The sequence below is a fragment of the Ochlerotatus camptorhynchus genome, unplaced genomic scaffold (assembly GCF_037179485.1).
Source record: "Ochlerotatus camptorhynchus isolate MF236.1 unplaced genomic scaffold, CSIRO-AGI_Acam_v1.1 ptg000521l, whole genome shotgun sequence".
In the NCBI taxonomy this organism is placed as follows: domain Eukaryota; kingdom Metazoa; phylum Arthropoda; class Insecta; order Diptera; family Culicidae; genus Ochlerotatus; species Ochlerotatus camptorhynchus.
This window is the reverse complement of record NW_027041005.1, coordinates 78169-92147: the sequence shown is the minus strand read 5'-3', so window position 1 is coordinate 92147 and position 13979 is coordinate 78169. Positions and strand designations below refer to the sequence as shown.

General features: G+C 36.7%; 1 protein-coding gene across 1 annotated transcript in view; it reads right to left on the bottom strand.

Moving 5' to 3' along the window:
• LOC135712948 (uncharacterized) overlaps positions 1-13449 on the bottom strand; it is a 78203-nt gene extending 64754 nt beyond the window's left edge. Inside the window, exon 1 of the mRNA XM_065236048.1 lies at positions 12966-13449. Within this exon, the coding sequence (XP_065092120.1) occupies positions 12966-12988 (23 nt within the window). The 5' untranslated portion in view covers positions 12989-13449. The remainder of the gene's footprint in view (positions 1-12965) is intronic.
• Between the last annotated feature and the right edge of the window lie 530 nt (positions 13450-13979).

The following is a 13979-nucleotide window of genomic DNA, read 5'->3' as shown; positions in this document are numbered from 1 at the left end:
ATACCATTTATGACCGTGTTGTTGTTGTAACCATGAAAAGATAAGCAAGCGGTATGACTATAAATCTTCTTAACATGAAAGGACTTGGGATTCAACCAACGTTTTCCTGCTCATTAAGCAAAAACGTATATCTAAGGCAACCAAGTCCCTCATATCATAACGCACCTTTAGTGATCAAGTTGATGCTATAACCATTCAAACCCAACGGTGGTGCCCCATACACCAGAATAAATCAATTTGATAGACAATCTTTCTAACCCGGAGGCAAAAAGGTACGAAAAATCACTTAGGCCTTCATTAAAAACTATTTTAATGTGACGTTCATTGCTTTAGTTTGATAATTACGCAAGGCGGGAACAGAACCCATAAAATATCCATATAGTTCATGCTATCGTGATCTTCACATCACAACAAACTACGACCGACGCAAAGATTGTGCAAGCTCTCGTAAAAGAAGCTTTCAACATTGTTTTCCACAGCAGACCACATTGTTTTCCACACTGGATCAAGCGTAGGTACGTCATATTTTTTCAACCAATTGGGTTGCTTAACTTTGAAAAATATACCGATTTTTATACATCATCTGATGTAGCTTCGTTTTCTGAGCCCAACGATATGTTTATCGATCCCGTAGATCAAGATTTGAATGTTTGATCCTTGACACTAAATCTATTCGTTGGCAGCTCGCTCCCATACCAAGTCCCTCCAAGGGGCGCTAATATGGTGATTTTTGCTAATGTAATCATATTTATTTAAAATAGTTCTAGTGTACCAAAATTGATGAAATTTTGGATTTCGGTTCCATTTTTAATGCAAATTACGAATACCCCTACACAACCAAATTAACCAGGATCGAGTATTACGGAACAAATATTGCATATATTTTAAGGTTCAACTCCCCTCAATGCAGCCGGCGCAGGTGGTGTAGTGGTAAGCGTGACTGCTTTCTAACACCCCGATGGGTCTGGGTTCAATCCCAGCCAAGGTCGGTGGGATTTTTCTGAGGCATAAAAATCTCTGGTCACGTCTTCCTTCGGAAGGGAAGTAAAGCCGTTGGTCCCGGCTCATGTTTGTTGAATGGGTGCGATATCCTACGCAGGTGTGGAAGCTGCCTTCCTGCACATTCGATTGCCGTCAATGGATGGCAACCGATGTCCGTCGGTGATTGACAGTAGATTGCGGAACAGAGACCGACGTTAAATAAAGGAAAGAAAAAGAACTCTCCTCGAAGCACTCCCGAAAAATTAAAAAGCAGTTCCCCTCGACACACATTTCAGATCGCAAAAAGCTCGCGTCATGTTGTTTTTCATTGCAAAAGAAAAAGAATGATGTGCGCTTCCAGCAATATCCAGCATCAAAGCAAATTGAACCGTTTTTTTCCTTCTCATTTTCTCCGGATCAAAACCCGCCATGGTCATCGTCCGAGTCATAACAGGCGCACGCAGACAACAACATATCAAAATCTAATCGGGCAAGTACATTCGACTGTGACATTTATTTTCATAACGAAGACATTACATGATAGGGGAAATGGATGTAATGTCGACCTAAATGCCCCTAATTTTCCCATACATAAATTCAGCAATCGACTAAATTTTCAATAGTGACCAATAATATCCATTAGTACCGTCCCAATGACGCGTTCATCTAGATAAAATTGATAAAAAGCAGATTTTTAGCGATGGGCCCAATTTTAGATCCATAGGCCAACATTAGAGCCATTTCCCCTATATAAATCATAGCGCATCACACGTAACCGCACAAACCGAGTTAGAGGCCACACTCAATCGAGGCCATCCGTCCGGCAAACGGGATACGATGAAAAGATATTTGCAAGAACAATCTTCAACTGACATTCATATTTCCCTATCTCTAGTACCAACCAAGGTTGCAAAGACTCATTTCAGCTAAAGTAATGTTTTTCGAAATAATAAAACCAAAAGATGGTATGATGGCATGTTTTACTTGTAACTTACAAGAAGAGGTTACAAAGTATGCGTTGGAAACATAAAACCTGTAAATTTTGCTTTCTATGAGTCACAATCAGCGATTTGCTGATCACTGAGTGAGTGAGTGAGTGAGTGAGTGAGTTTGTGAAAAATCGCTGATTGTGACTCTCATGAAGTGAAATAAACAGGTTTAATATGTCAAACACATTCTTTGCAACCTCTTCTTATATCCTACCAATTCAAATGGCATCTAATTATTTCATAATTTAGAAAAACATTGTTTTAGCTGAAATGAGTCTTTGCAACCTTGGTACCAACACTAAATTCACGCATAACATTGTACTTAATATCTAAAATGCTGTTGTATTTTCAATTTTGAACTTTGTGCTTAATGTATGTACTTGTGGTAAAAGTCCTCTGCTAAGCCACTTGGATTTTGATATTTTTAAATATATTGATGTGAAATTCTTTTCAAATATTACACGCATATATATTTAGAGTTTAAAACTAAAAGTTTACATTTTTAATATTTGGATATGTTTGCTACCATGCTCCTCTGAAATTGTATAATTATATAAGGGAACTTTTTTCAAGAGTCCCTCTATTTGGTATTCATCGACCGATTTAGCGATTGAGAAAATCTGTGGAGCACCCTGCGACGCAAAGAAGTCCCGGATAAAATCATCATCCTCATCGAAGCGCAGTACAAGGCTTTCACATGTAAATCCTGCATAACAGAGCCTTGTCCGACCCTATCCAGGTAGTCACAGGGGTGAGGCAAGGAAGTTTACTATCACTGCTACACTGCTCACAACTGGATCTCAAATGCTGACCTCCATCGTCAATGTCATCACAAGCCGATATCAACAGAGATTCGAAAACGTAAGTGGAGGTGGCTTGGAACCTGACAGGACATCGCAGCAGAGACAGACCCAGGAGCTCATGGCGGTGGAGCCCCAACAAGGAAACAAAGGAAGTCGACTAGAATCTGATCTGAGCGCAGGTCGAGGCAAGAGCGAGCAGCCACCCAGGATGAAAACCTTTCATGCTGGCCTTATGCGCCACTAGGGGTGAGCAGGATACATTAGAGAGTGTGTGAATCACGACAATCTATGGAGCACTCTGATGTGCAAGGGAGTTCTAGATAAAATCATCAAAGTTATCATAATATGTAATACGGTAGATTTATGTATAACGAAGCCTTGTACAACCATATCCGGTTAGATGCTGTTCTAATGTGGACCAATGATTGTTGATCTTATGTGAGCCAACAGAATAATCAAGAATTAGAGGAATCCCGTTAGAAATACGCTTTGATACATTGATAGCCATGTTCTCAGCGTCATCATTTAAAATACATAAGATTACAAACAGTTTAAAGTTTCACTCAGGCAATACAGGCCAGTAGGTGGAAACGTTCGCAAAAACAAAAATCGTCAACTTTTTCCATGGCGAATTTAAATTCCCAACACGAGCAATCAATGAAGGTATATCTCGATTTTATCTATACGATTCTTGACAGTTCCATTACCTATTCTTGCATACCACAACTTAATATATCTTGATATATAAATTGCCTAATGTCATCTGGATGAAAACATACGATGGAAATTTTGCCATCTCTTACGATGCAAATCTTCCAACAACAATTGCGATTGAAGAAAAAACATATTCCGCCAAATTATGCCGCTGCTATCACGCATGCATTATTGACCAGCCACGTACCAATCTCGATAGATTGCAAGCGTTGATGCTATCAGCTTCTTCTTCCATTTACTAAAAAAGTGCTATACAAAAATTTAATTGCATGTAGGCGAGGTTTTCAATTCCCGCTTCCGCTCAGAACCGCGCAGGCCAGTAGCGCAAAAATGGTTGTGCTATCAAACACCGCCACTTTTTCACTTTTTGTTGTTCAACTTTTGCCCAATAAAAAACGGCGTTTGGCTAAAACACCCAAGAAGAAAAAGTTTCAATTACTAGAATGACTTCGAGTGAGCGTATATCTTACACATGGAATGAATCATACTATAATGAACCGTTCAACAATAAAAAAAAAGATATTCTTTCACTTTTTCGGCACATTTCATGTTCCGCACGTTTTGAAAGATTTTCCTCCGTCTTGATTGTGTATAAAACCTCTCATCAGGGTGAGTATTAACATCTGCGACGTGAACCATTCTAATGGAACCTGTTGTAAAGTAAAAAAACGTGATCTATCTAAAAGAAAAGATCATAGCAATTTGTTGTTGTCTGAGATTGCTTGTAATTATTTTCGACCTAAGAAACATTTGATTTCTAATCCATTAACTGTTCCGTTAAAATCACTCTTCTCACTAGCTGATGCTTTGAACTAGAACTGCCCATTGCCATGCCGCTTACAGAGAAATCAGTCCCTCAGTTCAAACCTGATGTTTTACAAAAGAAACAAAAAAACATCAACATTCACCTAGACGCCTTACGGAAATCGGGGCTATCCCAGGTCAGGGGAAGGGCCCGAAAGTGATCATTTCCGTTGCGGATATTTGTAAGAACCCCACCACTTTCATTAAAAAGACTTGCCATTGTTCTCAAAAAAAAAGCCTCAAAATTATCTACACGGCGATTAAATGCAATTTTGAAAGCTTTTTGATGGATTCTCCAACGCTTTAAAAGGTTCTCTATGTAGTTCATTATGCTAAATTAAGGCTTCTACGATTGATTGGGGGATCGATGTTCGTATGATGTTTCCGATTCACTCAAAATTAATCAATTTGCTGCAAACATAGAAACAGAGGATTTCCTTGCCAGGGCATGGAATGTAAGAAATTTCTTTAAATTTGATAATATCCTCTGAGAGCAAATTACCACCACAACCAACCATTTAAACGATAATTGTCAGTTTTTTAACAACCACGCACCGTCGTATGTAGGTAGTCTGGTACAACCGGTCGCTCGTCACCTCCAGGAACATTCCCAACATTCCAAGTGTGGTGACGTGTTGAGCAAGGAAAAGCAGAACATACCACATGTACACATTCGATGCACAGCACAACACTCTCGGTGGGACGATGACTCGTCTTGAGATGAATCACTTGACTGAAGAGATGCACGGTGTTTGTGAAATTGTTCGTTCACCTCGCTCGTCAGCAAAGGAGAGCCCACGGTATTGCTTTTGATGATCACTCTCACACTCGAGAGATCGACATTACCCAACCACACAGAGCACCATGTGGGCCGTTCGAAAAGATAACTTCAACTGCGATAAAACTGTTTGCCTCGATGTAAGATCACACTAATGTCCAAAAACCAACGTCGCGCCATGCCTCACTTCTTAGATCTCTAGATCCCGGAGAGCTCTTTGGCTTACAGAGATTAATCGCGGAAATGGTACTCATTCACCATCGAGCGAAAACTTACATTTCGTCGTGCATTATTCTTCAAAAACCATCCTGTTTATTGAACCGTTCTTATGAAAAGTAAGTGATTCTAGCGAAACGATAAGATTCAATGTAGGGGAAATGGCTCTAATGTTGGCCTATGGATCTAAGATTGGGCCCATCGCTAAAAATCTGCTATCTATCAATTTTATCTAGATGAACGCGTCATTGGGACGGTACTAATGGATATTTTTGGTCGCTATTGAAAATTTAGTCGATTGCTGAATTTATGTATGAGCCCAAATTAGGGGTATTTGAGCCGAAATTACATCCATTTCCCCTAAATAAAATTGATTACTAGCTTCAAAAAAGGAATAACATTAAACAAAGCTCATACTTCAAGAAACATGAGAGAGGCGTAAAAAATTAAAGGGTTGTGTCCTAGACACGACCGCAGTATGACGTAGAACCATGCAAAATTGATGTTTGTCATGCATTTTTGACTATTATACTTATTATTATGAATGGGGCGTATCTTTTGTGTAGAATATGGAAAAAAGGATGGACTTTGGATGTTAATCTAATTGCATATATAGAGGTACCAGATATGTTTTACAGTCAGTTTTTGGTAATTTACCAACATAATATCATCGGATGTATGTCTCCTCTTTAGCAATTGTTTTGAAAATATTGGCTTTTGTTTTTACTTATAATTGTAGTTTGGATTTACTTTTAATACCGTTCCTGTTTGGAAAATCTTCTAAATGTTTGGTTAAGATTGAATTGATTAATAGCACCGTCGATACCAAATCAACCCAACATTCGTTATCGGGATTTAAACCGAGGATAATATCAGTTGGTGCTTACCGCCATAAGATCATTCTAGATTAGTAATAAAAAAAACAACGTACATATATGCAATTTGTGACGTAGGTAATTGCATCTACGTACGGTGCTGTCATGCAGTTGTATGTGCCCGATTACTTCACCCCGGTAATCCAGTTCATTGAGTTCTACACTCTCGAGGAAAGGTTACGGTAAAATGAAAGTAAGACTAACGCAAAAATTTAACTGAATTAAAGACATATCTCAAAATATCTGTGGATACTATTATCTACAGCCCAAAACAATTAAAAAAAAAATGTATAGACAATTGTCTACGTAAGGAAGGGGGGGGGGAGTCAATAATCCCAAAAAACTGTCTACGTAGTTAATGAACAGCCCCTAATTGTGGTTTGCTTAAACTTTATTTCCCGAAAAAAAAAGTGACCGTAAAAGTCCATGTCTTTTTCGGGTTGTTGTTAAGGGGGGTGGAGAGGTTGTTGTTAAAGGGGGAGAGGTTGTTGTTAAGGGGGGAGGGTGTTTTACGTACATCATTTTCTAAGTTTCATTCCTCATTATGGTGGTCATGGTCACGCCGTGATCCACCTTTAGCCGCTATCTTGGTCCTGCTTGTTGCAGGACCTAGGGCCACGCCGTCCGAAGCGGTTTTACTTAAAACTTACTTAAATGATCTATATTTCTTGAATTTGTGTGGTTTACATGTATAACTTATCAAGTGACACAGATGCGTCTTTTCAACTTTAGTTCCTGTGAAATTTCAATTATTATTAATTACAGTTCCTAGTCCTATCAGGCCTGTTTTAGAATCCGTCCGAAGCGGTAATGAGCAGAGGCAGGAAAGCAGCGCTCTTTTATATCTTTTCAGGTTCAAGCAGAATGATGTGTAACCAAGTAGTATTCGTTTATGATGACTGGGTTTGCAGAAAACGATTAGTTCATGAAAACAGTGAGAAAATTATCATTTGCGCATTTTGTAAAAGTTTTTCAATAAAAAATTTGAAAAGTCTTTATTCCAGCAGATTCGTTAAGTAAAATCCTATCGATTGACGTATTTAGAATTTAATTTCATCTATAAATGACAAATTTACAATTGAACGCTTTTTCATCACACATATTTTTTGATTTGTACCCCAGTATAGTCGACAAAGACGTAGTTCTACGTCAAAATATGTAATTTAACAGAATGAAATGTTTGAGAGTTTGTAGGAACTCTTAGAATGAAATATGATTATTTTCGTATAGCATTTTAAAAGTTCATGGGAAACTTATGAGTTATGTCTAGCTAAGAAACTCGTGTATTTTTTGTTTCGATCTAAAATATGAGGTATCCCAAGATCATATCAGTTTGGGAGTCAACTATTGTGGTCAATCATATTTTAAATCGATTTACCAATATCTCAGAAAAGCTAAGGATTATCTGTTCATAATTTGTTTTAAGCATTTGAAATGTTTTTCACTTTTCCTGGCCAGCAAATTGGAATACCGTTATAAGTAACTAAGTGAATATTATATGATTTGAAGAAGAAAGCTTCCGATTTATGTGAGAGTATTGTTAGCTGAGTTATGAAAGCATTTAGAGTTTAAATTTTTCAAAATATGAAGAAAAAAAACATCCGTACTTTTTTGCAAACTGATGCACATCATACCCTTTTGTAAAGTGGAGTTTTCTGTGTCGTGTATAAAGAATTGTATGTACCAATGTACATCAACATTAGAGACGCCTGAAGAGCAAATGTTATTTAATATTAACTCAAGAAACCTACCATGAAGACTTAAAGCAGTTCAAGGCCAAATAGCAAAAATAAGATGTTTCTGATCGATCTTCTCAGATTTGCATGAAAATTTCAATAATTGTTTTTTTTATCATCATTTGTGCGAAAATTTGGCCATTTTGAATATCGCAATTTCGATCAAAATTGTGTATTAAACATTTTCAATAAATCGTAGCACGAAAACGTCACTTCTAATATGACACCTGAAACAAAGTTGTTGGAGAAAATAATGTCTTACTAGGTTATACACACAGTAAATTTATTTTAGTAATTTCGAGTCAAAATACAAAAAGATTGTTAAAAACTTAAATCACAAAAATGACCTTGTTCAATATTTCTGAAGTAAAACAAATAAGCATATGACCATGCTTGGCATGCCAAGTTGTACACAACAACTGCTCATTTGTTAATAACTTTTCACTCAGTTTTTAAAATTTATTTTTCTTTAAAGTAATTGATATATTAGGATCATAGTTTACTATGCAAAGAGTATGTAAATCTTAATATTTGAACCAAAACCAATGAATTTTTACACTTAAAGTTCGAGATGTGCAGCGAGCATTTCTCACTTCATTTTTACAACGCAAAAACAAATATAGTTTATTACTAGAATTAAAATGAACTTTTTGTTACGTTTATATAACAAACTAACTCTATTCTATCAACTGCTTTAAAAAGAACTATGTTTCGTCAAATCTGTGCAAAGTTATAAGCAAATGAGCACTTCATGACCAAAATTGTGCATGCCAAGCATGCATATGACAAATACAAACTTTTAAAATTTATAAAACCTTGGACACAAAAAATAGACAAAAATAGTACAACATTGGTAACTTTTTAAACTTTTTGTAAGTTCGTTTTTTTACAATTAGAGAGAAAACTCTCTACAACTCGATATCGAAGGAAGCATCGAGTTATAGAACAACAATTCGATGGGTAACTAATCACCATCGCAGTAGCCATCATTTCTAGAATGGTTTTTTAAAACGCTGGCCAATCTGAGTAGTTATACCATGTAACTCTTTTCGTTTTTTTGTAAAAAGCTTTTTTTCGATTAAATCTAACTAAAGAAATAATTAATTTTATTATTATGTTAAATTTGCAAGAATTAATGAACGGTTACAAAGCCTGGCTTGATGACATTTTTCTTGTCTATAATTATTAGTCACTGTAGTCTGACGTGATATCGAGTTAGTGGATATCGAGTTTTGTAGAGTTGACTGTATATTATAATTCTTGCACAGAAAACAATATTTGAGTCCGTTTGATCGTTTTCAACCAAAACAGTACAATTAGTTGACAAAAAGTTGTTGCAAATTTTTATGTGTCAGAGATTTTTTTCCTTGATTTGCTTTCCGTCGATCTCGTTTTCCGTACTGAGTACCTATGCTACCGACGCTATGGAGGCAGCTCCCACACCTGAATCCTACCGGAACCGGGCTTTACTTCCCTGGCGCTGACCGGGATTGAACCCAGGCCTTTTGGGGTGAATGTCAAAGTTTTTTAATATTCTAAAGGTTAAAATTTTCAAATTTTTTTAAAGCATCAAAATTATTGAACAAGGACACATTACATCCATTTCCCTTATATGATGTAAGTTTTTAATACTTTTTTGAATTTTTCCCTACAACTTGATCTAAAACGATTTATTGAATAATGTCACGATTTTGATAGAACACAAATAAGATTCAAAATGGTCAAATTTTCACGCAAATGTTAATGATTGCCTAAATTAAACAATTATCCAAAGTTTCATGCATATCGGAGAAGGTTAAGTCAGATCGATTCATTCTTTTCCGTGGAACTGCTCTAAGTCAGTTAGTAACTTAGACAAATAAATAGGATTTATGTCCTTAATGTCAGCCTGAACGCCGCTAATATTGTACCCATGCTTACATGTAAAACCAATTTCTCTCCAATGTAAGGTTTGGATTTATTACATCCACTGCATACGTTTCATACAACAAATGTCATGGCACTTCTTGCAATGGATTTTTTTTTTTTGCAGAATGCATGTTTTGAATAAAACCTTCACGAGATGATGTTCTAGACGTAATGCATTTGAGGAAACAAATTTTGTTTCGAAAAATAAGCTGACAAAAAATTACAAAATTATTTTAAAAACCTTCCGACGACCACATTATAGAATCTGCTCCTGTCACGGAACATTGTAAATTCATCTGAATAGATCTATAAGTAAACATTGAAGGCATTTCCCCTACCTAAATTTTACTAAATTTATCCACATAATTGACGACATTGGCAGAGAATAAATATAGTAGATGGATAGCAAACTTTTAATGTTGCTACGGAAATTTAAAAAAAATGCTGGTATTTTGCCGACAAACTGAGCTCTCTATTTAACCATCCAAACGAGCAGAACTGTTTCTTTTTCAAACAATGTCAACAACTAAATCAAATGAAAATGAAATCATTTTGGGTAATTCGTCAATTCGCTCCATAATCAGTTTTTTTTTTCGTTTCTTTCACGTCGAGGCGGCTAGTACGAAGGCGACAACAAATGTACCATTGATAGTTTTTTACAAATATTGATGGCAATTTGGCAAAATAGCAAAAATTAATTTAATTTCAGACTCGACATTCTCCGATTTGCATGAAACTTTGCATAATTGTTTGTTATGATCAATAATTCACATTGGAGCTAAATTTCGGCCAGTTTGATAATGCTCTTTCAAGGGTCAAAATTATATTTTGGACGCGATTCGCACTGACAAACACGAAACAAAATAAAAATTGCTCTAGAACCTCTCATAGAACATTCCGGAACTAGCCTAGTATGACAGGAGCGAATCAAAGCTTTCGTTTGGTGGGTGTTTCAGCGACACTGATTTGTTTGAATAAGGTTTTCTTTCCGAGACACCGTGTTGGACCACATGTTAATAAACAAAAATCATTGAGCAAAAACATTTGGAAATTTCGTTGACTTTTGAAACACACAATTTTTGAGAAATTTAGCACATAAAAAAAATTAAAAAGCTATTTATTATTATTTCTTGTGTTGCATAATAGACATAATAATTAATAATAAATTAAATGAAAGTTCGATGCATTACGGTGTATATGACAGTATGCAGTGTATATGCAGTATGCAATTTATTAATTCTAGCATAACATGCGAAAAGGGTCTAACAACAACGCTCTTTTCGCACAAACCAAAGCTCCCCCACGCAAACCAAGAATAACAAAGATTTTTGTTCATTTTCAAGTGTTCAATGATTCAAAAATAAGCATTTTTTTTTTAAATAAAAATAATCAAAAATGTTAAATAATGATTTTTTTTTTGTAATTTAAGTTTTTAACACATTTTTGAATTAGGTTACCCAAAAAAATTCTTGTGTATATTTGCCCTATAAAGGCTTTATTTTTTTCAATAACTTTTTCTCAGACTTCATTTCGATTAGAAATGACTTTTTCATACTACAGCAATGACCCGATTTTGTTTAGCCCCCTTAAAGATGGATGTATAAGGTATACTTTGGTGTAATAAGACCACTGAAAACGCACATGGGTTTCGTAGAACATTAGAAAAGATTTTCGGCAAAATTTGGTAATTGCTGTATTTATTTATTTTTTAATGTCGAATACCACATTAGCCAAATATTACAAGATTCAAACAATTATGTAAGGTTTGATGCAAATCGGAGGAGGTCATGTCTGATTTTTATTTGCTATATATTAAAACTACTTTAATATGATCTTTCGACCGTTGATTTCAACCAAACAATGTTTTTTTTTTATTGGTATGCTATTATAGCTAAACCCTGTTAAGGTTGGCGTAAAGTTCTGGATTATTTGAAGTAATATATGACTAATGCCATTGAAATGTTTTTGGCACTCTTTATTTCTCTTAACGATGTGAAGAAACCCTTAAAGATAATGTTTGAGTCCAATCGAATTGGAAAATAAATCGATTGAATACTTCCTGCTGTCCCATTATGCACTATGAACGTGATGCCAAGGAAATGAAAACCAGAAACTTCCAGACAGCAATTTAAAATTATTTTATGCGGCAATAGTGAAAAGATAAGGAAAGATGTTGCATCGTATTTAATTTCCTCCTCGCTTTTGTGGAATGAAATATGTACATGCAACGTCACAAAGTATTACGTTTTTTGCAACCGTTCCAAATACTTTTGAGGGCATCGAATGCAAAAGCTGATTCATATAACTACATACTACCGAACCGAAGGTATGCAACGGAAGACCTCAAAACTTCAGATGGCTCCGGTCGGAAACTTGCGATTTTTACGTACTAATGCGAGATTTCCAACGAAATTGCCGAGACAGAAAGATCGCGCGCCCATGGCTGGGAAGCGAGGAAAGCAGCAGACAGCCGCAAAAGCGAGAAAAAGAGCGCTCGGAAAGCGCCAAAAAGAGAAGAATAAATCATCCGAAATGGGAAATTTTGCCCACAAGAACGAAAACGGATGGACGGACAGACAAAAAAAATAAAAGCACTGCCTCGCGTGTATGTACGGATGTTGATCGAAATGTTCCGGCCATTGCAAATCTCCCGGCCGACTCGAGTGAAGAAATCTTTCTTGGAAAAACGTTCGGCACCAATCAATTCTTAATGCAATCGAATTTCATTTCACTGCGGCTACTGCTTTTGGTCCGTACAGCATCCGTATTCGATAGGCTAGTCGGGTCCAGAAGCAGGTGTCTTTGACTGCTTGTATGGACTTCTTTATAGACAGGCCTATTAACCATATAGCGAAAGACAAGGCGTAATATCTAACAGTATGTATTTTTTATATAGGTTGCAACATGTCAACTAAGGAGGACTTGGCATGGCAGCAAAGCAACGCGTACCGGCCATCAGACGACGTTGTTGCAAGAAATACGCCTAATCATCTTCTTCTGCGGGATGCCGTTTTGCAGACGACGTGATTATAAATTATGCAGATATTGGTTATCACGCTGCATCGCTGTGCAGAGTGGAATGCATCAGAAGCAAGGAGGATAGCAGGCAAAACAAGCGAAAAAGAGTATCTAGGCAAACGACTTCAACAAACATTACTTACCATATGCCATTTCGCAGTAACATTTTGTTCAAATCCTTTAAAATGACTGGTCCGTTATACAAACTTCAATAGAACAGGTTTTAAAGCACACACGATGTTCAGTATGCGAAATCGAATTTTTAATTGCAGATAAACACTATCGTATTCTTCTGACACAATGATTATTCTCGTACAGAACGTGGAGATGGTGCACACTCAAAATATGAAAGATTCAAGCCACTTAGATTGTTTGAACTTTCCCACAAAAATACCACACTACTCGATTAGAACAGGTTAGACAATTATCGTCATCCCTTGGATTTCACCTCTCTTCATATGTACGCACAAGCAGCTAGGAGAAGAGCTTGTCGAGACTTCACACACTTGTATGCAGAATGGTTCGGGTCGGAAAATGCCGGCTAAGTACGCGAGGTGCGCATCTATTGAAAGAAACACGTCATAAATGGTCGACGGACTGGCCAAGACTGAACGTTGATTTACTTTTTTGTCTTCCGAGTGAATTTTCATGCACGAGCTGATCCTCAGACCACAACATAGCATAACAACACAGCCCCAACGAGAAGCACAAATAAACGCTGCCAAAGAGAACGACCCCAACGCTGGATTCAGTGGACCATTCACTACACTCCTGCCTATCTCATCCGAACGGCTGCAACGGAGATGGAGTTGGAGTTTATTCACTCTCTTTCTCACTACACCATTTGCTCCATTCACTGTTCTCTATATACTGCATAGAGTATATCAATATAGAGCTGTAAAAAGGGCCTAACAGCTTCTATTAACAATGACTTCTCTCGAAGATTTCTAGGAATTTAAGATTCACCCACGTAAACCAACATCATCATCGGGTAGGGAAAGACTTGGTTTGCGTGGGCGTGTCGTGAATTCCTAGAAATCACCGAAAGAAGTAATTGTTTACAAAAGCTGATAGACCCTTTTCACAACTCTGTATTGATATAGGTAGATTACGGGATTCGGTGGCAAAAGTCACTCCACTCTACAGTAAAGCACACT